This window comes from Rhinolophus hipposideros, assembly GCF_964194185.1.
Source record: "Rhinolophus hipposideros genome assembly, chromosome: 4".
Lineage (NCBI taxonomy): Eukaryota > Metazoa > Chordata > Mammalia > Chiroptera > Rhinolophidae > Rhinolophus > Rhinolophus hipposideros.
Genome location: NC_138050.1, coordinates 93,113,700 through 93,140,719, shown reverse-complemented (window position 1 = coordinate 93,140,719; position 27,020 = coordinate 93,113,700). Strand labels below are relative to the sequence as shown.

At 36.7% G+C, this 27,020-nt stretch overlaps 1 protein-coding gene across 4 annotated transcripts in view; it reads right to left on the bottom strand.

Moving 5' to 3' along the window:
- The window catches only part of DIAPH3 (diaphanous related formin 3), a gene marked incomplete at its 5' end in the record, with an annotated part of 440,633 nt that overhangs the window by 234,198 nt on the left and 179,415 nt on the right, over positions 1 to 27,020 (bottom strand). For all 4 annotated transcript variants that reach the window (XM_081046382.1, XM_081046383.1, XM_081046384.1 and 1 more), the window contains one exon: positions 4,284 to 4,379. In XM_081046382.1, coding sequence (XP_080902508.1) covers positions 4,284 to 4,379 — 96 coding nt within the window. The remainder of the gene's footprint in view (positions 1 to 4,283; positions 4,380 to 27,020) is intronic.

The following is a 27,020-nucleotide window of genomic DNA, read 5'->3' as shown; positions in this document are numbered from 1 at the left end:
ATCCTTGAGATTATTTCATTTGAGAAACAATGAATTCCACTCAAGAAATCTAGTCTACAGTAACAATAACAAATACGAAAGTTTACAATATTAAGTAGAATAATCAAAAGGATAGAATTCCTCCGAGACATAATACAGTAATTGAGAGTGACAGAAATGATAGCTTTACATTTTGGGCAGGATGGCAAAGTAGAAAGATATATTAAAAAAATCTAAAAAAGTGTATTTTAACTTAATCATAAATGCATTTCTGAGCAGTTCTGAAAGGAAGGAAAGCAGAAATCCTGGGTGAAAATAATCCTCTAAAGAAATGAAATAGAAGTTTGAAACACTGGGCAGGAAAAAAACAAAAGACATTATTAAAAAAAACAAGAAGCTATGAGAAAAAAATATAGAGCTTTTAGAAATCATATGTAGATATAAAATTACTGAAATTATAAACTCAACACATGGATTAGACATCAGATAAAGAGAAAATTTGTGACATGAAAGACATAAGCAAAGAAGCTATCCAAAGTGTCATATAAAGAGATGGAAAAATACTAGGTTATAAGACACAGCAAATTACAAAGGATACCTAAAAAACCTACTTGGAATTCCAAAAGGAAATCCCAAAAAGAACAGGAAAGAAGCATATATGAAGAACCAGAGAATTTTCCAGAATTACAGAGAGACACAAAACATCAGATCAAGGAGACTGTACAAACCCCAAACATGATAAATTAAAAAAATTAAAAAATTAAAAAAGCCACACTAGATCATTATAAAACATCAAGAACTGGGGAGGCTATAGAGTGGGAATACTGAAGCCCTGATGGTGGAAGAGAAAACTGATACAAACACAGAACAGGTATATATATTAATACTTAGAACAGGAATCCCCACACTTTTTCTCTATAAAGATCCACATAGTAAATATTTTAGGTTCTGTGAGCCATACAGTTGGTCACGACAAATCAGCTCTGCTACTGTAGTACAAAAGCAGTCATAAACAATGTGTAAATAAATGTGCTGGCTAAGTTCCAATAAAACAGGCAATGGACAAGATTTTGTACACCTTTCCTCAATAACACCAAATATGGGAAACCCAAATTCAACCAAGCATTTAATGAATAAAGTAAGATATCCAAAATTTACTTTGCAGATAGACATACTTTATTCCTTTACTTTCTTCTATGTTTATAATTAGCCCACTATATTCAGGTATTATTCCATAATTAAATTAACATACACATTAAACACATATTTAGAAAGAATGAACTATTTTTTTTTAATAGTTTATGAAGAAATTCTTTTGCGGAAAACATTTGCTATAACTAAGGGCAAAAAAATTATCGAAGAGTTGAAAATGGCCTAATGCATAACATACAATACAAAAGTATAGACCTTAACTTTTTTTAAATACTTAAAAGTTACGGAGAATAACATAAGACTCAGTTAAAGTCTCCAAAGATGCATTAAAATCAATCTTTTTACTAACATGCATCTTATCCTCCAAAACGTGATTATATAGAACCCGGTGGGAAGCTTTGAGTTCAGTGAACGAGTGTAAAGTGTGCAGATTTCGGAACCAGTCACACATGTTCTCTTCAAGGGAACTGATAAATATTTAAATATTTATGCTAATTTGTAGACTTCTGAGTTCCTCCCTTTACAGTTCTATTACCCACTCCAAAAAGTCTGGTAAAGCCTATGAACCTTGCACAACTCCCAAGCCATCTCTTTACCCTAGAATGGTTGGAATTCTGTTTTATGCTGTGCCTATAGTTTTTGCAAAATCTTTATGAACTCAAAATACAGGGAAACTGACTCACCTTTAAATAAAAAGATAAATAAATGAGTGAATTTTAGACTCTTTCCTCAAAATTCTATAGAATATTTCCTTTAAGAGAAATTACCTTAGATTTCTAAGTGACAAGAGAGTCTTATCACTATCAAAAGACTCTCTTCTCAGAATTCAGTATCTCAAAAGACTGAATTTCATAGACAAAAACCAGCTGTGAATTTGAACTATAATTACAGTAAAGATTATAAGGCTGCTAAAGCTTCTTAAAGCTTAAATCATAACACTCGCTGCAATCAGAGAGGGCAAGAATAATCCTAGAATGGATTACATCATAATATGACAGTATAAATTCTGGGCCTTTTGATCTTATACTTTAAAACATGTTTAGCAATCTAGACAAAGTAAATAAGACAAACATTATCCTTCTCTATGAGAATGCATTTTTTTAAATCTCTAAACAGGAATAGATATGACTTATACCTATCGGCCATTTTCAAAATGAGCGATCTTAAACAAGTCACTGAACTGCTACTCCTACCAGATTACCTATATAATGTCAAACTACTACCTACATGGCGGGCTGTAGTAAAGATTAAGGAGTCAAACACAGAACTAGCACAGAATTACTATTACAATTAAATTTGAAATCCTACTTAGCACATTTTCCATAACATATAAATAATGCCAAAGAATCCTGTTTAATAAGTCAATTACTCAACTTGGAGATAGGTGGGTAGACTAACTTACGACTGACCCATATAAAAAAGAATTTTATTCAAAACGATATTTCTTCAGGACGTCTAATGAGACTATTTATAGAGTCAAGATTAGTAAATTATAACGCAGGTCATGGACATTTTTCAAGAAAGTAATCATCTTGACTTCTGGTCAAGATGGTGGAGTAAAATATTGAATGTCAACTGTAATTGAAAAAAAAATTTATTACTATTATAAAAAGAGAAAGTTAATTAAACACGTGACATGTAAGATGGACCCAAAAATAATAATAAAAAGAATCATTTCGAATCACAGAACTTTTTGACATATCTCAATGCTTTGAATTGAGATGATGTTCCTTTAAGAGGGACAATTCCCTGAAACACCCATATCATGTAATAGTCCCCCAAACTTCAGTGATCTAAGCAAATAACAAAAATATTAAATATATATATATATATATATATATATATATATATATATATGTATATATATTTCGAATTCAGACTACATGCCCATCACACATCAGAAAAATAGGACTCTTTTACTTATGCGCCTCCTACCAGGTTTGTGGACACCATTTTGGCTGCTACTCTGGGCAAAGGGAAAGAGCACTAGAGCTTCTTGCACAAGCAATTAAATGCTGCCACACAAAAGATACCTCATCTCCACTTGCGCTGTCATTGGTCCAAGCAAATCATGACTGACACCTAACTTGAAAGAGGCTGGGATGTGCAGTCAATTTGTGGCCAGAAAGAAAGGACTGTGTATTGGCCAATAACATTAACGTCTGTCTACTATCCACAGAGATCTCAGCAATCCTGCTTGAAAGGAATGGTCCTCTGTCAGTCTCATTAATATGAGACGAAGGAGGTTCCAGAACTTTCACAAAAGGAATGTGAACTCTGCCTTTTACAGACACTGCCTCTAACTTAACTCCCTCCTTAATCAATAGCATGGATCTTTATCCTCTCAACAAAGAATTGTTTTGTTCCAATAGCTGCTAAAAGTTCACTTGAGGCATGTAATGATTGAAAGGGAGACTAAAAGCCATGTTAATTCTCCATGTCTTTAGATTCTCCACATTATATCCCACTTGCACCATCAGAAAGTAATATATACCGATATTATCTCAGTTCCAAGAAGAACTGTCTTTGATGCATTTAAGAGGCAGTTAGAAATGAGTTAGAAGCAAAACTATTTGCCCTCTTCTCCCAGAGTAATTCAGTCAGGAAGACAATTCAATACTAAGTATTTAGGTCTCTGTAACAGTAATTAAATCTAAAATATTTCCAGTCAGTACTTTTGAGAAAAGGCTTTGAACTGCTCAGATGGAATAATGAAATTCATTTTACTCATCATCCTTTATTTCCATTAATATTCCAACCTCCTTTGTGTGTGATCAAGTATCACAAATAATAGAGATTCAGAGGTATAAAAGAAATAATCCCCTAACCTTTTTTAAAAAATATGATGTCATCTAAATTCCTTATTTCTTTATTTATATACTTATAAAGGAGACTTTAAAGGGTAGTATTCTTTTCAGTTATGGGAGATACATTATCATTCTAAATCCTTTTCTTAGTTTTATCTTCTAATGTATTAATATTTTGAAGCATTTAAACCATAAGTTGCCTAAAGGAAAGTTACTTTTGCCTTTATTACACAAATAATAATAAATAACATAAAATGAAAAATGTCATAAAGAAAATGAAATAATTTAAAGGAACCACCTGCCGTATGTTTTGCTAATTTAATCGTATTAAAATCGGATACTTACAAAGGTTCTGGGCAATTTTAGAATCTAGAAATTTAAGTTCTTTAATTTTTTTCTTAAGAGCTTTCTTCTCTTCAAAATCTTCCTCTTCTCTTCTCTCTGTAAGACCAAGGATACGTCCACGTTAGGAGCAGTGAGGCACTCAGCTGCCGAAGGATCGGATGTGAACATTCTATCATCAAAAAATCCCCAAAAAGATACAAAGCGTTTAAATTACAGTTATAAAAATAATGAAATAATAGATATCCCAAGACCTAAACTATGTCCGATAGGCACTGATGGCTCTTATGCTGGAAAAACTACTAAGAATAAATATTTGAAGTTCCAACAGGGAAAACAAAAATAAAACTAATGTTCACTATGGAAACCAATACCATCATATGCAAGAATAAGTAGAGGTAGCTCATTTGAACAGTATACAGCACACTATAAAATTATATTACTGCTAAACAAAAACAAGCACCCAGCTCTTTTATGTTTGATATACCATGCTTATTTAAAACATATAGCTCATACAAAACTGGAAGAGTACACTGTTTGCCATTTGTTTTCCAAATCTTTGAAAGATGGCAAATTATAATTACATTATTTTTATATTAGGAAAGCATATTATAATTACATGTTTTGGTGAGACAGAGATCACATTTTATATTTTTCAAAATATTTATTAACTAATTATCTCTGCATCATTTTATGAATACTCTGCCGCCTTTCTCAACTGATTTTACATTACACTTTTATCATATACTTGTTTTTCTGGAATTCTGTTCCATTGTTCTCTGTACTACTGTTCTAGTACCACTCTGTCTTAAGCATTGTAGATTTCTGATATAGCTCATTAATTGGTTGTTCTTCCCTTTCAGAATTTTCTTCACTTTTCTTGCTCATTTATATTTCCACATGAACTTTAGAGTAATTCAAAAGTTCAAAAATAAAATCTAATTGAATTGTATTTGAATCACAATGTATTTGTAAATAGACTAAGGAGATTTGATACATTGACAAATTTCAAATTTCACAGTCGTGAACATGACATGTGTCTATAGTTATTCAACTAAATGCAGTATTCTTCATAGGCAACCTGTATATTTATTGTTAGTGTTGAGTGTCCCTAATATGTCTAAATTATACTCTCAAGTTTTTGGAGGTGGGTGGTTAATTCCTCACTATACTTTGCAACTAGTTAACGCTAGAATACAGAAACTTTGCTCAATTTTGCAGTCATGATTTATAATCAGTCACTTTATTTATTCTGTCTTTCAAATAATATGTACTAAGCATCAACTGAAAGGGATTATGCTGAGCAATATAGAAATAATACTAGACAAAACAGAGACATCCTGGCCTCACAGAATTGAAGGGCCAACGGAGGTGAATGAAAGGTAAGTGGCAATTACAATACATGGATACAATTTCCTTGTTTTGTTAAGAACCATAGGAGAATAAGGAAGAGCCCCTTAACCCATACTTGTCAGAACAGTCTGCCTGTAATAAATGATACTGATCAAAAGCTTGAAAGAGAAAAAGAGAGGCAGGTGAGAAGGTTTTGGGGTGGAGAGAGGAAGGACCAGATAATGGAGGGTCTAAAGGTGTAAAAACTTGAAGGGCACAGAAAAAAGTGAGAAGAGTCAGAGCAGAGAATATTGAGTGTGGGGGGAGGGAATGAAACTAATCAGGTGCCAGTTCATATAAGACCTTTTAAGCCAGGTTAAGAAGTCTGAATTTTATTTTTCGAGCAATGAGGAACTGCTGAAGGTTTAAGTATGTGAAAGACATCAAAATAATGGCATTTTAGGAAAAACTCAGGGTGTTGAAGAAGAAAAAGTGATAAAAGTAATGGCAGAGGGCAAGACAAAGGGACCTAAAGTAATCTGAATGTCAGTCCATGGCTCCCTCACCTAGAGAAGGAGATGCTGGGATGGAGAGAATGGATGCGTCTGGAAAGAAGAATCCAGCCACATCTGTCACCTGAATTCCAGACCTGAATAGCCAACTGAGGATTCTCAACATCTCTACCTGGATGTCTACTGGGCACTTTCGACTTAACATGCCACAAACCACATACACACACCTGCACAGCTGCTCTTCTAGCACCTTTCATCAACTCAGAAAATAGGAATACTCTTGTCGCAATTGCTCAAGTCCAAAAGCTTGAAGTCATCCTTTCTACGATTTCCCTCAAATCGTAGAAATTAGTGAATCCGGTCAATTGTGACTCCAAAACTGTCACTAAAATAAGAGTTCCCCACCATCTCCCTGACTGCTACCTCTCCCCTGCCTGTGGCTACCATCCTTTGTCTCCTGGACCACAACCGCTTTCTAACTCCTCTCCCAGCTCCAGGCTTCCAACTGTCCCGTCTTCACTGAGGCAGCAGAGGATCCTATGAAACCTTAATGGAAAAGCTTTCCCGTACTACTGGATAAAGAATGCAACCTGCCTCCCCATCTCCCCCATCCCTGTATTCCCTATCATCACCGCTTTTGCCCTTTTATCTCCCCCACAACACTTGCTCCTCACATATTATAAATGTGATATTGTCTCTCTTTCCTCATTAGAAAACAACTTCCTTAGAAACTGTTCACCATGTGTCCTCAGCACCAAGAGTAAGGCCTGGAACGTAGCAGATGCTCAATCAATGCCTGTTAGATAGATGTATGGCTTTTTGTGTGTATTACAGAGGAACCCTCAGGCTAAAGCGGAAGGAAGGGGGCACTCAGGTTTCAGGAACCAAGCAGATGATGGTGCAGTTGAATTCAGCAGCAAGTGAGTAACAGGTTTGAACTGGTCCAGTTTTAAACATGTTCTGTTTAAGGGGCTCTTATGTATCCACATGGTCATGTATGAGAGGAAGCTGGATGTACAGAGGCGAAGGAGAGAAATACGGAATGCAGATATAGGTCCTGTCAGTTACTCCACTCACTGTCACAGGTCTCCCAGCTACCAGCAAACAATGAAACGTGACTCCTTAGTCTTGAGTATTTAAACCTCCTCCTTGGCTTGTTATATTGGCTAGAATTTTCAGATGAAGGCTAAGAACACTTACGTTAGTGGACTTTGTTTCCTTAACCTAAACAAATGGCAATCCTCTACTTTTCAGAAAATGCATATATTTTATTTTATTATTTTTGTCACTTAGAAACAGCAGATTCTAATTTTTTTTTCATCAGCTTAGTTCTCAATTTCAGTATCTTTTCACATTCTGGAACATTTTCTAGTCTACCTGAACAAGTCAAATAAACTAGCAACCTTTAATTTTAAATTGCATTTAGTGAACATCTACTAGGCATTGCACTGAACACTTTCTGCTGGACTTCCTTATGTAATTTTCATAATAGACATACTCCTACTATTATCATTGTAATAACGACAAGAAAAATAATGCTTAGGGAAAGTAACTTTAAGCAACAGATAGAAGAATAAAGATCACCAGATTTTGACTCCAATATTCTTTCCACTAATTGTGGATATATAGGTGTCACTTAAAAACAAAACAAAACAAACAACAACAAAAAACAGCGTACCAAGCAATCTTGACCACTTCAACTTCTAAATTAGAGACAGAAGCAATTTTACCAATTCTGCCTTTTTATAGAAATGACATATCAGCATACCATAAATGGAATAAAATGGTTTTTCTCCTCTCTTCTCTATCATACAGTCAAAGGATAGTTGGGAAAAGATGGAATTGACACAGTGGGTGAATATGGACAAAGGAATAGGAAGAAGAAAAGTTTCTCAAGAGAGAAAAAAAAGAATTCAGAAAAAAAAACAAGGTAAAAATATGCTTTTAATGATATGAAACCAGATATTCAATATCCATTATCCAAATAGACTGATTTGGATAAAACCTTTCATATGGAGAAATAATGAAATGTTGAAAAAAAAATGCAGCTCGATAATGGACAGCCTCACATCAGTGTGACACCAGTGAAAATGTTTATGCATAGGTTACTGATAAAGCAGGCTCTAAATATTAGCATCGATAACAAGGATGCATTAAAGAGCAATAAGAATAAAGGAGGACGTTTAGTGGGAGTAAAGTTTTTACACAAAATCCTATTTGAGTTACCCACGCTGACGCTATCTCTATAAAATACTAGCCAGAGGACCATGCAGGTTTCCGCAAGAAACTCAGGCTTGAAACCTAGACATCAGGTTGGGCATTCCCCCCCACCCCCCCACCCCCGCCACTAAACCTCACTGTGGCGTACATCTAGGACACTGGCCCTATAACAGAAGTTGTGGGTGTGAAATGAGGTGATAATTACCTTCCTGTGACCGTCCCCTGTCACTTCCAATAGTGACAGAAAAATAAGGGACAAGAATCAGAGTGCTAAACGCCAACTCCGGAGCTGACAGGTGAGCACATTTTAAGATTCATCCCACCCACAGGTGGAGCTCTTCTACAGCCAGCACAAAATACACTTTCACTAAAAGACTAGATTGTTGCAAGTGTGAGAAGAAACTCTGAATCAGAAAGTCAGATTATTAGAGCCATCTATAGCTGTGATCTAGCGTTTTTGCTATCAGAGGTTTGTGTTTAATCTTTCTTCCTGGAGATGTGTAAAGCTGCATTTTTCCGAGAGAAGAGTAATACTGTTCAAAAATGGTTCTGATCACTAACACAGCATATGCCACATTTTATAAGGATTTTATGCCAGAATGAAGTCAAAGATGAATCAAAGATAACAAAACTTTCTGTTTCCGAGAGCCAAAAACTGACGGTCTTTTTAAATTAAATTTTCTCATTATTCTTTTTTCTATTTCCAAAGTTTCAAACCAGCAGCAAAATTATATTTAAAAATCTCCTTTCAAAATCTCGTTTCATAGTAAATTTTCAATTAAAAATCATAATTCCATCGCACATGGTTATACATCTAATTCCAGTTCATTTTCTATTATGTTTTAATCAAAATGATTAAAAAAGCACCTTTGTCAGGAGGTGATATTTTTGGACAAGTGCAAAAAATTCTAGAATACAAAGCTCTAAATTTATAAGTTACCTAATAGGGACAAAAAAGATTTCTCTTTCCGTGACTGATTAGAGTAGTCCTCCCTCTTATCTGTAGTTTCACTTTCCACGGTTTCAGCTACTCACAGTTAACTGAGGTCTGAAAATATTACCTGGAAAATTCCAGAAATCAACAACCCCTAAGTTTTAAATGACGTGCCATTCTGAGTACCTCACTTCACCTCATCACGTAGGAATCCTATCGCCTCACGTCATCACACGAGGAAAGGTAAGTACAGTACAGAAGCTATTTATCATAGCTACATCTGTGTCCGAGGAAATATAGTGTATATAGTGTTCGGTACGCCAAGCAATTTCAAGCATCAACCGAAATTCTTGAAACATTCCCCACAAATAAGGGGGAACTATTTTATTTTAAATCAGTGAATGCCACTAATAATTGTTTATTCTATTTTTGTTAGTACTTCCTGGTTAAATGTATTTAACATCAAAATGTTTTTAAAATACTAAGCATTTCCATTTTTTAGGTATTCATTTAGCACTAATGCTATTTAATATTGCATGTTACATGTTTACAATAAATTACCCTTCGTTCATTAGATTTTTACACTAGCCTTGGGAGGATAAAAGGAAGTATACCGGATTAAATAAGCATTCTCTGTGACACTGAGAGAAGCCAATAAACTAACCTCAGCTACAAAAGTAAAGCAAGCATAAATCATGTATTTAGAAAATGAAACTGAAGGCTCGTAGTCTTCAAATGGGGTGAGAGGTAGGGACAAGGAGACATCTGAAAACTAGAGATTGCTGGCATTAATTGGGGTTTTTTTTCTTGCTTTCTAACGATGGAGGTTCTAAGAGGCTAATAGAGTATCAAAATTTTATAGCGTCCACATTTTAGAAAAAGAACAGCCCTTGAGTATGAAGTTTTCACCGCCGCGTTCCATGAGGCAACCTAAGCACAGACTATGAGTCACTTGGCCACAGTTCGGACAGAGGAGGGCCCTGACCACCACACCACAAGCCCAGAGCCGCCTCCGGGGCAGGGAACCTGCATGAAGAAAGCGGTCTGCAACCGAGCACATGAGAGAGAGGGAACTCTCCAAGCTTTGCCTTTACCTGTGATTGAATTTCCCTTGCTGTGCATGTTCTATAGGAGAGGGAGTGGGAAAGGGAGTGGTCCTGGGGGAGGGAAGAAAAATGCTTGGTCTCCTGAACACAATGAGCAGAATTTAAAGCTGTGGAAAGGCAACATCAAAAGCACTCTAGTTTCACCCCGTGCTACTTCTCAAATGGTGGCCTACTTTGCATGAGGCTCAGTTTTTCAGCCACACAGTGTGGATAGAATGAATGTTCCTGGGAGTCTCAAAGAGCAGAATCTGAGAACAGCCAAATGGCTAAGAAAGGAAAACATATTTGTAAACGTTACTATTGCTGGTGGTTGTGATAGGACAATACGTTTCAAGGAAGATTTAGGCAGCTCGAAGGCAGAAGAGATGGAACACAAAGAAAAAAGTGAAAACTTGGAACGGATTACTTTTTAAGTAGGCAATACACCCCTGGCAAAACGTCAAAGTAAATGCTTTGGTATTGAAAACCATAATTGTATAAGTAGCTTTAGTCATATCTGATATGTCAAATCCAGTTTTAATATTTTTAGGCACATAAATAAATGACTTGGTATCTAACCACAAGAAAACAAACAGGAGAAACAGGTTATTTTTCTATTCAAATATTAACATGCGACTGCCATAACTAAACAGAGTATTTTGCTAGCAAAACGATGTCTGTTTGGCAATTCCAGGCTACAAATGATATAATATATAAGAAGAGTGGCTGAAACACTAAATAAAATTTTGTGGAATAGATTATTTCAATTACAGCAATCATCATAAGTATAGCAAATAAATGCATATTTCTCTTGATATGACATTCTAATTACTGGACAATGTCACAAACCAAATAGCTTGGAAAGACCTTTCTCCACACCTAAAGTCTTACAACAGAAAGGGAGAAGGATTCCACATTTAACAAACCCTTCACTAGAGCTGAGTCCAGACTTTGTTTTTACCTATGACTACTACATGTACAAAAGGATCACCAGGAAACGGGGATAAACTTTATAAAAAACTTAAAACGTGCTTCAAAACGATCATGATTTCTACATAGCTGAACTGAAAGTATTTGTGTCCCCGTCGCTTTATTCCTATATGAAATACCACGCTGATCAAGGTATGCTATAAAAACGGTTTGATCTCTCAAAGACCTCTGCAATCAGAAATTAATGTTGCTCATTTCAAAAGTCATAGCACCAGAAACTAAAACAACCACTTTCTAGAGGTCCCCTTGTGCGCAAATACCTCTTCATAACCAAAGATTTAGATAGCAAAAAAACAAAACAAACAAACAAAAAAACAGGAGTTCAAAAAAAAAAATCAGACACTTCAAATTCACATATTCAACAACTTGAACAATCTGTGCATTGGGGACAACAATGACTGTGAAAGAGTTAGGCCTATTCATCATGTATATCTGTTACATTAGTTACAAATTACGATGAGCTTTGATTAAATGGACCAAAGATATGAGTGAGGAAAGTAAAGGTTTCGGGAAAGAGTTTAAGAAACTCAGTCAAAAGAACATGGAAGCCTATTCTCACATGATCTTTCTTGTCTCATCACAACTTCTCATAAAACCATCTCTAAATTTTTTATTATGCATTCTCAACATCTCCCCACTTTAAGTACCTGCCCCCTGTGAATTCTTCCTGAATTTGCTGTTTCCCAGTCATGAAATAATACACGTACTTATAAAAAAATAATTTTCCTACTAACTATTGTTTTTGCCAGGGCAACCTACTTCCGATATCCTCTGATAATGTTCAAAAGTGGAAATATTTCTCTGCTAAAAGAAATTACAAAGCAAAGGCTATAAAAGTTAATGTATGACATGCTAATGCATTCACAAGAGAATTTACTGAAGTGGGTGGAGTCTATTATAAAAAGAATGAGAACTCAGTGTTCATTCCTAATTTAAAAGAAGGATTAAATCCAAATGAAGGCACAGGTAATTCACGATGATGAGCATGCTGTAGAATGGAAAGACTTAATAAGCCAGCTTATTAGTATTTGTACACACAGTGCTGAGCAACTTGGGAATAGAATAAGTTAACAATAAATTATATTAACTAACAGATAATAAGCAATGCCATATTAAATAGTGAGCTGACTATCCCTTGTAAAAGTGTGGGAAAAACATAACAGAGTTCATCAAAACAGCCAGTTATTATACAAAACTTGGTAGAAGAAATGTGATCAGACATAAAAATAATCATTCCAAAATACTGAGTAAGAAGTTCAGTTTTAAGAAGCAGAATTTTACAATGACAGCATGCTGTGTTCTTCAGGACCTTGTACTTTTGCAATGAAAACTAATCAGTGTGTCAATGCAAATTTTGCATTAACATTTGTTGTGATGTTACATAAATGCAGTTCTGGGATCCTGCCCCTACCAGAAGAACTGTGTACTGGTCTCTACCTATAGGCTAAGCATTGCCCTAGGAAAGAAATGTATTTTTCATGTCTGATCAAAAAATATTTGTGTGTGTTTGCATGTGTGAGTGAGAGGAGAAGACGGAGTCGATACCTAGGTATTTGCTCAATTCGAAACAACCTTTATTATAAAGGCTTTCTGAGAAATAGTTATCCTGTCCCTCAGATATTATGTTTTTATCTGATGGCTCCGTTGAAAATTCAAATTATTTCCCCAATTTCTCAGTTACTGAATCTTTATTCCTCTGTGTTGCAGAATGCCAGCAGTTGGTATTCTGGATCATTCTGGCCTCCAATTGGCCTACCTAATTGGAGCTCCATTATTGGCCTAGTCTGTATGCTAGAATCAAGTATTCTGTGCTAATTTCTGTACCACACCATCTGAACTTGGGACTTTTTTTTTTTAAGCTGGGCTGTTGATATTGTGTATCTGTGTTATCTTCCCTTCAAGCCAGAGCTCATATTGTGTAGAGCCTACATGGCCTTATAAAACTCCTGGCACCATCTTCCTTATATGCAACTCATACGGCCCATGTCTGCCTCCCAACTACATGGAAGGGGTTACGGGAGGTCTAGCAGGGTTCAGGCTATAGTGTGATGGGGGAAATGGGTTTCAAATGATCTTTACATCGGAGATAAGGGAACGAGGAGTTCGTGTTTAAACTGTACAGAGTATCAGTGGGGAAGGTAAGTTCTGGAGATGGACAGTGGTGACCGTTATACGACAATGTGAATGTACTTAATGCCATAAAACTGTATGCACAAAAATGGTTTAAACTGTAAAATGTTATGTAAATTAACCACAATTTAAAAACAGAAAAAAAAAAAGATCTTTATAAGGCTGGATTTAAAATCACTTTTTAAAAAATAATGTTAATTTGACCTCTTCTTGATTTGAAAACGTATGTAGGAATGAAGAGTCAATATTTTTTTAATGAAGAGAGAGAGACCTCAGTGACCAAAAAATTCTCCAACCAGACCAAACTGGGATCATTAAAACGCTTATGGTCTTTCCCTAGAGCTTGTCAAAGGCACAGCCAGGACTCCTTCACTGCACGATACACCTCACATATACACACACATTGGCTTGACTGCTCATCTGGTGGCACTGATAGAGCCCTTCTTCTCTTACCCCTCACCCTGGATGACCTCTCCAAATTGCACAAGGACTTTTTAATTCTTGGGCAATTCAGGGCTTCACATTTCCGTTTTCTTGAATGTCATAGTCCAGCGCTCCGATTTCTCAGAATATGGTAGCCCACGTCAAGTCCTCTGTCATTAGAGAAGTACAGTGACAAAACGAAGGTATACTTTTATATGAAAGGGAGACCTTAGCTCCTCTTTCCAACCTCTTCTTACCCCTCCACTTTACAAGGTTGGGTAGGCACGGCATGCAGTCCTCTCATCTTTTTTCTCCCTTCCTAAGGAGTCGGTGCAGAGAAGAGAGACTGTCATGTTCCAGCACTGAAACAGACCCTCATCTCCTTGGTCGGTGCTCCATGTCGGCAGCTGGCACATGGGTAAAGGGCAGTACTGGCTTCTGCAGAGAGAGCCAGCCTGGGCCTCAGCCTCAAACACGGACCCAAGACCAGAGTTCTGTTTGGCCATTCAGCCAAAAGCCATGTTAACAATAAAGTGGTACGTCATCTTTCTTTGCTGTGGATCCCTGTGTGTGTATCTTCCAAGGAAAAAGGAGAGCTGAGCCGAGACAGGATTCAGAAATCCTTTGATGCTTTATATTCCGCAAACTTCTAAGAACTTAAGCAACATTTCCACCTCCTTCCCAATATCCATATTTAACATTACGAGCTTTTTATAAAATTATAACTTCCAGCCTGCCTCCCGAAAAAAGTATATTACCTTTAGCATACTAACCAAATGTGCTATTAAAAAGAAAAAAAAAAGTACTTAACAGAACCATTCTGTGAAAGGGGAAAGGGAGAAAGGTTTCACTAATGGGAATGCAGTGGCTTAAATCTTATTAGAGAATCTCACTTTAAACTCAATTGCTTCACAATTATGTTGGGCCACCTGACACTTGAAGAGAAGCATTAATATCTTAGTGGAGAAGAATCTTAACAGGAACTAAAATATCCCTTACTGTAAACTATCCACGTTTATTAATTAAAAACTCTCCTGTTTAAATGTTTCATGAAAATGTCAGACAGTGAAAGTTAATGTTCAAAAGACATCCACCAACAAGCCAATGCAGAACGGGAAACGAAATACTAAACTGAACACTTTTGACATCTAGGGACACCTATTAATTGGGAATCTCCGGTGCATGTCAAAATTCTTAATCCTTACAATGTTTTAATAAACCATATTCGTATTCTGAAGACTGTTTTACTTGGTGCTAGAAACATCAAATCCATACATCAAATGATTACTGAAAGCTTCAAGTCTCTTTTTTCCCAATTAAAACGGAGAGCTGAAAATCATCTAATAAAAAAAATCTCATTTTACAATAAGAAAACCAAAGCAGAGAGAGGCTAAGAGTCTGAGAAATGGACGTCAGGAGTCTGCATTCCCATTCTTATTCTGGAAATTTTACCATTCAGAGTCTATCTAGCACTTCAGGGGCAACTGCAAATGGGATGGCATGAGAATTAAATGGAATTAAAGGCAGAATGACTAAGATTCATTCTACCCCGCAGAGAAAGCGGAGCTAGATAATAGTTGGAGATAATATCTGGAGATTAATTTTTTTTTTTCCTAAGATTTTCCCCATAGCCTTGCCGTTTCAGGATCAATGGCATTTATTTCCTCCGGAGAAAAGATAACGTGTAAGAGGTGATTCCTCAACACTGAGTGTAAAATTATATTTCTGTTAATATCTATAGCAAGACAAAGGTCTTGAAAGCTACGTGGTTCAAACGCAAGAGCTGGGTACTTCCAAGGGGGAAAAATGTAATGCATTCACAAAACTTTCCTTTAACTACATAACACTCAGAACAGGATCCCTCTCTAGCAGTGAAACAGAAAGATGCAGCATCGAAGGACCAACTCTTAGACACAAGAAAGACGAACCAGCTCTTCAAGAGCCAAGGGAGAATCTGTAGGACATCACAGGAGATAAGACCAGATTTTAGATCCAACTGTACAGGGTGTGCTCCCTTCCTCCTCCCACAGATGACAATGGGCTGTGGGGGAAGGGCTTAGGGACTGAAAGAAGACTAAGTGGTTTTGGGGCAGAGGGTAGCTGCCTGTCTATCCCCATGGAAAAGTTCTCATCTCACAGTGGCCTGTTACCAACATGGCAGCAGCTCTGGATAATACGAACAGTGCATGGCATGTTCACATAGCAAGTGCACCTGCAAGAGCATATTGCTTTGTACATGGTGAATGGAAGGTGTGCACGTGAGAAAAGGGTCAGTGGACATGTTTTCATAAATATGTGGTATATTACACTTGACTTTTCAAATAATTATTGGGAAATTCACATGAAATATACTTTCCCCATGAATTCTTGTGGAAAAGAAATCTGTATTAGCAGCAAATATGATATTCCAAATTTTAAAGACCAAATCAGCAAGAAGGGCTGCAATATATAGGATATAGTTCTTCCGGATATGTATATACTAATGCCCAAGTGGACTGTAACATATAAAACATACGTCTCTATTGACTTATACAATACTTGACCTCAAATTATAAAACTTACAATCTTATCTGCATATTTAGCCCTCTTACTTCCTTGAAAACTCACTATGCTTTCTCAGCTTTTCACAAACTGCCCCTTCGAAGCTTGAGAAAGATGTATGCAACTTTTTACTTCATCAATTACTTCTGTCCTCACCCTTGAACAAACATTCCTCCAGATAACCATTACACAGATTCCCTTCATTACAAATGGTGTCCTTTTGATCATCGGCACCATTTGGAATAATTAACTATCAAATATATTGTTTTCTGAATGCAGTTTACTGAATTAATGGAACCCTGCGTAATATACTTGACAAAAATTTCTTTCACTTTGGAAAGCTAAGGTCATTTCTAAGCTATAACTGTTTAAAAAGAAAACAAATAACTCACATATCTTGCCACAATTTGGAGAACTCATTTACATTGACTAAGGCAAAGTCACCTTTCTACTTTCCAGTTAAACACTACATATATAAAATATATAAGATAAAAAGAAAAAAGACTAAACATACTAGTCAAGCTAATTGGTTTTTTACTCTGGAATTGTTCTCTAGGAAAAAGAAATTAATTTTAAAATTTCATTGCAAAACAATTCAAACAATACAGAAGTACATAACAAAGTAAAGGTCCCTTTATATCACTATATGTTACTACAAATATTCCCCAAAGAACACTACCAGTAAGAGTAGTTATTGGTAACAAGAAAGAGCTACTTCTGGCAGTCTTCACACAAACTATAAATACATGTATGAGTGTGTACATAAACACAAACATTTATATACATGTACATAAATACACAGTTTGGGTTATTTTTTTTCCTTTTTAACCAAATGAGCTCTTACCACATATATTGTTTCGCATTTTACTTGTTTCACAAAGTGATAAACCCTAGATATTTTTTCCATGTTCATATGCATGGATCAACCACTTTCTTTTTAACAGTTTAATACTATATCACCTAGGTACCATAATTTAATAATGTCATAATTTAACTGTTTCCCGTATTGATGAGTAGTTAAGTAGTTTCTAAACTTTTGCTTTCAAAAATATTATTACAGTGAACATCCTTATACATTTTTTCATGTGTATAAGCTTTCTTCTACTTTTAACTGTGTCTAAGTGATAATCTCATTCTCTTATGAGAGAATAAATATGATCAATTTACCATCATTAGCACAGTCCCTTTTGTACTGAGCTTAGATACAATGGTTTTTTTTATTTTGTTTTGTTTTTTGGTAGCTTTTAGAATGTTAATTTAAAACACACTCATGTTTTATAGATGTGTAATGAGGCCCTAAATACTGACCTCTCCGAGGGCATACAACTACCTAGTTTTAGACTCAAGACTAGAAACCAGCTTCTGGATTCCAGGCCATTCTCACTGTACCATATTCCATTTTCTGGAGAGAAAGGTAGGGCAAAGAGCCCTTCAGAACAGTGGTAACAAGTGAACTTGCAATAATTGATGGTATGGAGTTCCCCCCTAAGAGCTCCTTTGGCATATAAGTTGTTTCTTTCATTCATTCACTCACTCACTCATTCACACACTCACTAAGAATGAACTGAGGCTATCCACGGAAAGACATAGAAAAGTAAAACGTAGTTCTTGTCCTTAAAAAATTTCAACTGAAATTGGCGCAATAAGATGTACAGAGACAAAATTATACAATAATACAATTATCTGTATAAAGTAAAAAGTTTTAGAGAATTCAGGCATCTAGATGTGGGCCATGAAAAATGAATAGGAGACAGGATTACAATGCATTTGTTTCCTCTCACCCCCATGAAGAGTTACTTTCTACATATAAATATGTGATTTATATACACATACACACAGAGTAACAAAATACAGTTCTGAATATGTTTTCGAATAAGGGGAAAAGTTGAGTAAAAAACATAAATACAAAAGGCAAGAGCTTCAGTCATTTCCAGTCTTTTTCTGCATGATGTAGTTGAAGAACAGGAGGGTTTATTTCAAGAATTATCATCACTCATGAACTCCTAGTGCATTTTTGAGGTACACCACAAACCAGCCTTCACAGGGAAGCAGATTGATAAAGATGGGATTTGGAGAAAGGACTGAAGAGATTTGACTTCCACTACGACCCATGATTTGTATGCAATGGGATTTTTGTCCTAAACTAGCAGGCATTTCAACAGTGTGCCAATTCTGCTTCTGCCCCTGCCATTCCTTCTGTGGGATTAGCCTTCTCCTTCTTCCTTACTTTCAAAAGCCATATCCATCTTTTAGAACAACTCAGTTTACGTGAAGCTTTTCCAAACAGTCCAGGCCTCAAACCTCATCTCCTGCCATTCTCCTCATCACACAACATGCTCCAGCCATTCTGAACATCTGATGGATACTAGATTATAGATTCTTTGCAACCTGAGAAACTCTGGCCAGGCTATTTTCTATACATGGAGATCTTGTCCCTCAATTCTTTGCCTGGCAAATTCCTACTTCTCCTTTGAGTCCCCATGTAAATGGCATAACCTCCGAGGCCATCCACGACCACCCTCTCCAATCTAGCTTCCATCAACATACCTTGCTCACTGCTTTGGCAGCACATTAAAAAACTATGGTTGGCTTTATTTGTCTGCCAATTGATTTACTATCTTCTCCATTTAAAAATATACTATATGAAGGCAGGAATCAGATATGTCTTGCTCAGCACTGTATCCCAGGAGCTAGGATAGAAGAGACATCCAATACTAATTGTTGCTTGGCTGACTGGCTCTCAGCTGGCTGGTCAGTGGGGGCCACAGGATTTGCCATGACTGATTCAGTAACTGAAAGCAGAGCCTTTGCTTGGGGATGGCAGATAAGTGCAGCCCTGGGCTTAGTATTAAGAAGTAGGAGCCTTGACTTGTATAGCAAATTTCGCTCGCTCACAGAAAGGAAGCCACAGGAGTACTAAGACTTAAGCACTGAATACACAACAGGGATTACAGGGCTTCAGTAGTCCTTAAGCCCGAAGCTGCTGGGCTGGGAGATAAGGCCCTCTTCTGCAGAGGAATATCCACCTGCAGAACACACGTGAAAACCAGAGCCCAGGGGTACAGGTGGGTATTCCTGTCCTACTTCTTCAGACCACAGGGTTCATGCATGAGCATTTTCTATATTAATTACGAATTAATTTTATTTAGAAATTAAAACCTATCAATTTGAAAAAACAAGCTTCACACATTAAAAATATGCTTATATAAACAATGAAGACTACTCTGGTGTATTAGTGTAAAAACTTACATCAAGTATGCAGTGAATTACAGAACTTTGTCTCCACAGGGCACATAAAAAAAGAAAACATTTCTCAATAATCAACAAGTAACCCAATCGATGGTCAAATAATAGTTTTACTGGCACAAGTTTTAAGTCTATTGCTTAGCCTCAAATTTCTCATCTAGTAAATGATAAATGATTGCCATCTAACTTTATAATTCTATGTTTATTTAATAAACATTCCCACTTTTTCCATTTCTGGTACAAAATGCAAAGCACTGTGATCCGTATGTGTTGTCCTTTCAGCTCACATACATTAAAAACACATATTTGTATAACATTTTACCCTTTACAAAGCACAGCTCACAGCTGTAACACCAACTACTGGATTATTAATAATAGGAAAAATGATGAGAAAAAGCCTCATCAACACTACTTAATACTGCTCCTTACATCGCCATTTCTTTAAAAATAAAATGTATTTAAAGTCCATGCTCAATCTGCAGAATGTGAAAAGTCATGGTGCAAAAATCAACTCAAAACATTCCTAAAGAATATATATACAGCTTATTTTAATTAGCATACAAATAATGAATAGTGGGAAAGCACCTGGGTCATCATTTCAAAATACATGCAGATGGACACGAGGAGAAAGAACATATTGCTGATGAGTACTGGCCCATTCTTATAAACTTGAACAGCTATTCTGTACAATATTTTAATTTCATCACACTTAAAACTGCCAAGTTATTATTCTAAAAACATAAGTGCATGACGAACACTTCTTTTTGTTTTTTTTTTAAACTATACCACCACTGCCAGGAAAACTGTAAAATAATACATAAGAGAATTTTCTACAATAGGAAAAAATGGAAATTATAAAATAAAACTGATGATGAAGTGTGGAGCTCCACCAGGGGTCAACACCTTTGTGTCTGTTATGCAGCTGAACATAGAATTTGCCTTCAGATACCATTTTAATGTTAAATCAAGAGCTGTCAATCTGCACCATTTGTTTGTAATCTCTCATCAGAACCCACTGCCTCAGCCTGCACATTCATAGGAAAGAATGCGGAGAGCATATCTGCAACCACTTAACCTTCATCAACCAACATTCATGCACGCTCATTAACATTTTTTTCATCCCACTTTCGAGCATGACACAGCTCATACCGGAATAATAACTTGCTGATAATTGCTCAAGACAACAGCTGGACAGGCAAAGTGCAAAGGGGAACACTCTCATAGATTATGGGGTACAGTAATGCATTACAATTAGTATAAAGGGTCATATGCTCATGTTCAATAGTTTTCAAAAAAAGTTAAAGAAATATCATTAGGAAAAAAAATGATCTCCTGTAACTTGAACTGCATGTCCACTGCCCGATTCTCTTAATACCTTATTGCTTTGAAATAAACCAATGACAAGCACTGACCCGAGCGACTGTACCATCTCATGAACAGAAGCAGTAATTTTGTTGTAGTATGGTCAGGCATAATCTAAATTTATGATATAATGTCATGCAGGGTGTCTTGCAGGGTCTCTGGTCCCGCTCCCCACATGAGAACACAGGATATGGTGAGGCCAAAAAGGAACCCCCATGGAGCCATAGATGGGGGAGTCAAACCACTACAGTCTCACTGGCAGCTGGGTTGGAGACACAGGAAACAGGAGCCACACAATTCTCAACCCTCACTGTGCCGCTTGCAGGCTCAGCCACCATCTTCTTGCTAGCCCCTATTTTCTGCTGGCATAACCATGTCAGTTATATTCGTGGCCAATGGCTCACTGGTTACAGCTGACAGCCAACTAGCCACAGCTGATGGCCATGCAATCACAGTTGATGGCCATTTACTACCTGAGCCAGCACCTTTTGGCGTGAGGCCGAGAGCCTGGAAACTGCACTTCTGGCTCTGTCCCCATATGTAACTTGAAGACTACCAACAGAGACAGGAGTTTCACATCTTTCTAATAACAACTGATTTCTGTTAAATCCCATAACATCATTATTTATTATTCAAAAATTGGTACTGAATACTATGCTTTAAAATGAATTCAGAGACATACATTAATATTACTGAAGAAACGTGGAGTGACACCAATAAAAATTCAGTCCAACATCCTATTCATAACAGCTTCAACAGCTAATTGTATTTCTTTGCCATAATGCAATACAAATAAAATGAAGTTAATATGATAATGATAACAGTTGCCATTTATGAGGAAATTTGAATCAGGTATCATGCTACGCATTCAACAGACATTGTCTCTCAACAGTGTTAAGTAGCTATTGACCCTTTTTTACGGATGAGAAAATTGAAGTTCATCTAAAAGAAGATTGAAAATTCATCCCAAGTCAAAAATCTTAGAGATAGGATTCCCACCAAGCAGGCTAATTCCAAAGCTGAAGCTTTTCATTGATTAGGTCTACATCAGAATCTTGCTTCTATGTCTATTATTTCATTCCAACATTCTGGCTGCACAATTATTTGTCTCTAGAATTAGACCTATTCAAAACGTCTTTATTCCAAGATATAGCACTTAAAATTTCACGTTCTTCTTCTCATGGCCAAGAAGCCTGCTCATAACACTCAAAAAAGTGTGCAGTCCAGGTACTTCTAGTTTCCCTTTGACACTCCCCACTCCGCCCACACACACAGCTTTATTTCTCCCACTACCCAGCTTAGATTTCCTGATCAAACTTCTTAGGGTGGTTCCTACTATACCCTTTCTCCATCTTGCTTATTGGACATTTAGTCAGAAATGTCTCGGAGGTGGATCACCAAACCTGAGTAAATACAAGCGTTCATTTTTCCAGTCCTACTTCAGATTAGTGATCATGTGAAAGAAACCACACGAACCACATTGGGATCCATTATGATTTAACAATATAATCTGAAACAAAACCTCTATAATATAATCCAGGGTTCAGTGAACTATAACCCAATGGGCCAGGTCTGATCTTCTACCGGGTTTTTATAAATTAAGTATTATTGGAACACAGCCATGGCCATTAGTTTAGAGTCTGTGGCTCTTTTGCCTATGACAGCACAGCTGAGTAGCTGTGACAGAGGCTATATGACCCACAAAAACTAAAATATTTACTATTTGGCCTTCTACAGAGAAGCTTTGTCCATCCATGATGTAACTTATAGTGGAGATCGCTAACAGTATCTCAAGATAACTGGATAAAAATAAAACCCATTTATCTTCAGCCTAAAATTTACAGACACCAGCCTAATTCATACTATAAACCTAAATCATCCTGTGCTGACAATTCTTTCCAAAGTCCATCAGTTAATAATTGTCTAAACCTGGTTGAGTATACTTCCGTAAATCTCTCTCAGATCTATTGCACTCTCATCAAACTAACCTAGATTCAGGATTCCATTGCCAATCCTCTGGATAACTAGTCTCTTCACTGGGATTCTAGCCTCTGGATTTTATCTACTGCAACACAGAGCTGCCCAATACTGAATTTACATGTTAAAGCATCGTATCATGCCATGTTTCTATTAAAAACATTTCAACATTTGTGATAGAATTTAATATTTAAATTAAGGTGTGTGTACACGTATGTGACAGAACAAAACTAAAATGACTAAATTTTGCATATAAAAATCTCCCTAATGTGGACACAATTCTTTCCAGATTCATCTTTCAGTGACGGTGACCCATCCACTTCCCCATCACCATAGAAACTGAAACGCACTCCATTGCTACTTTTCAGCAACCAAGCCTATATTATTTCCCCAAGCACACAAAGCACATGGATGTCAGTGCTTTGTTCACGCTCCTTGCTCCCTCTCCCTGTGTGTTCATTCAGTCATTCATCCAACAGGCTTACTAAGCACCAATGAGCATCAGACAATGGCCTCAGGAAAGGCAATGCAGTAGGGAGAAGACAGACGTAAGTTCTGCCCATGGAAAGATTATGGTCTAATAGGGAAAAAAAGACATTAAAGAAAGATACAAATAAGAATTTTATTAGATGCACAGACCAGTGCTATGAATTAAATATAATGAGCATTGTGGCATTGAATTACAAAGGAATCTATCTTAATCTAGGAAATCACAGAAGGCATTTCTTGAAGGAAATGACACTTAAGCCAAAAAAAGGAGGTATCTAAGGGGTCAGCAAGGTGAAGCTACCTCTCTCATGAGGTATTTTCTAATTATTTCAGTTTAAATCAACAGATTTTTAATTACGTGTAATAGTTGCGATATAATGACTAGAGGTAATACTGTATGCTCAGTGAAGATATTATAAAAGCTCTTTAATAGCGTGGAAAGCATGCATGAAATTAGTAAGAAATTATGCTGAATATATAGCATTATTAACATTGTTAATAAAATATATACATTTTGAAAGGATAAAAGAAATTACAGCCAAATTCTACAATGAATTCAAGTAGGATAGTGGAATTTAAGGTGGTATTTTTTTCTTTCACCCATTTTCTAAACTTTCTGTAACTTAATTACTTTATCATTAATAAATCATAGCAGTCTAAATAATTAAGAGAACTATCATGACATAATTTTAACAAAAACATAAGTAGGATTTTATATCTACTTCACTGCTAACACACATATACAGTTGAACAACATGGGTTTAGAGGCACGGAGCCCTCATGCAGTTGACAATCCGCACATAACGTTTGATTCCCCAAAACTTAACAACAGTGGATCCTCGATATTCCCAGGGATTGGTTCCAGGAACCCTCTTTCCCCCTTCCCCGACACCAAAACCTGCGGACGCTCAAGTCTTTCACATAAAATGGCACAGAGTAAGGCATACAGTCGCCCTTCACATCCATGGATTCCTAACCCTGGACCGAAAATACTCATTTTTATCATGGTTGATTGAATCCACAGATGTGAAACCTGGGGAAATGGAGGGACGACTGTAAATCTATTGAAAACAATCCACGTATAAGAGGACCTGCGTTGTTCAAGGGTCAACTGTAATACTTTATAGTTACAATACAGAATAACACAATTTATCGTTCATGTAAAATTGCAAGCTTTCCAGTTATAACACATTTGAATCCCATATCACCATTCATTCAATAAATCTACAATAATATTATGTGTATCCTGAGGTTTCTCTAGTTAAGGCCTTTACAACCCCTATAATAAGAGGAGTTCACATACTTGACATTCTTTGCTGTAGTATCTAACCAAACCTTTATAAAAGGATAGTTTTCAGTAAACTTCAAATTTTTTAAAGCTTAAAAGAAACACCTACCAAAAAAAGGAAAATAAATGTTGGCAAGGATGTGGAGAAATTGTTACATTGCTGTTGGGAATGAAAACTAATCCAGCAGTGTGGAAAACTATTCGGCAGTTCCTCCAAAAGCTAAATGTAGAATTACCGTATCACACAGGAGTTCCTCTCCTAAGTCTATGCCCAACAGAATAGAAAACAGGAACGCAAATGAATGCAGGTCACACAGGGTCATTGCAAACCGATTCACAACAGCCAACAGGAGGAAACACTTCAAAGGTCCATCAAAGGAAGAATGGATGAACAAATCATGGTATGAACACGAAATGGAACAGTACTCACCCACTAAAAAGAATGTAACACTGACACACGCTATAGGGGAGAGGATGCTCAAAAATAGTATGCTAAGTGAAAGAGGCCAGATACAAATGGTCACACCTCGCAGGATTCCATGTATATGGCACATCCAGAATAGATAAATTCATAGAGACTGGCGGTTGCCAGGGCTGGGGGGACGGGATAATGGGAAGAAATTGCTTAGTGGGCACAGAGTTTTACTTGGGACTGATGGAAATGTTTTGGAACTAGATAAAGGTGATGGTTGCACAACATTGTAGATACACTAAATGCCACTGAATCAATCATTCACTTTTAAATGGTTAATTTTATGTGATGTGAGTTTCACCTCAATTCACACACACGCACGCACGCACACGAAATCAACACCCAGCAAAGCAGCAATTTTCAGGGAAAAAATTATAAAATGTGCTATAAACTGCTACAGTTATTTCTGCTTTGCAGACATCAAACCAAAATCTAGCCAGTAACAGAAGTTACCTAACCTCTTTCCTCCTTAAATGGATTTTTGCTGCTAAAACAGGAAAGAATACTGAACTATTTTAGAATTTATATCCTGAACCTATCCCATTCTCAACCACCTTCATTATTCTGAGTTGTTTTTTTTTTACCTAATTTACAAAAGAGCCTGTTATTCACTCAGCTAAAGTCATCAGTGGCAGAGTTAATTGGAATCTAGATCATTTAAATAATTCTCCTCTCCTTCCAAAATTCCTATTTGCTTAAAATAAAAAAAAAAGACAGTTTGCTGAATGAGGCTGAAATTATTAAATGTCTGCTTTTGAAAAAAAAATGAAAGCCTGTTCATTTACTCAGCAAACATTAACTATCTGCCAGGCATCCTTCTAGGTGCTTGGGTTCCATCAGCAGATGAAACAAAGATCCGTCTCTTGAAGGAGCTTAAATTCCAATGGGGGCAGAGAGAGAAAAAGAAACACCTACCTAGGAAATAAGTAATACACAATGTTAGAAGGTGATAAATACGGGGGAGAGGGGAAAGAACCAGGTAGGGGGAATCAAGATGGGATGGGAGGCGTGGAAAAAAACATGGCAGTATTAAATTGAGAGGTACGTGGGAGAGGCAAGGAAATGCACGGTCAAATTTAGTGAAAAAGCAAACCAAAGTTCCTGGAGTACTGTGTGCAGAGCAGAAAAACCAAAGTTCCTGGAGTACTGTGTGCAGAGCAGAAAAATAGTAAGTGTACAGCCAGAAATACAAGTTGGGCCTGACTTCAGAAGGGAATGAACGCCAGACAGAACAGACATTTTTTCTTTTAACCTTTTTTAATCCTTTAGAATGTATGCACACATGGGACAGGATACATGTGATATTGGTAAGGATGACAAATCTGAAGCAGCTTGCATTACTGTTGTAAAAAGAGAAAGACTATGAGAAAAAAAGATAAAAGCTACTTTAAAAAAAAAAAAAAGGTGTGAAGAAACTATGTAATGAATGAAATGGCCATCACAGCTTCTGAACTTTGCATCCAAATACAGAAGATGTCACTGAGCTCCACAGGTAGTCAGGTGACTGATAACACATCGTTTCCATAGCGATGCATAAGGATGTCCACTAATGCCCCCCCCCCCCCCCACTATCCTCACATGCCTTCTTCCCCTCTCCTTTACTCTAGTGGCCCAACAGGAGAAAGGGAAAACACAACAGGATGGGAAGTCAGGAAGCAATGAGTTCTTGACTTACTAATGATACAGCTTGAAGGCCAGATTTTTAACTACTCTGAGCCTCAGCCTCTTTACATTAAAAT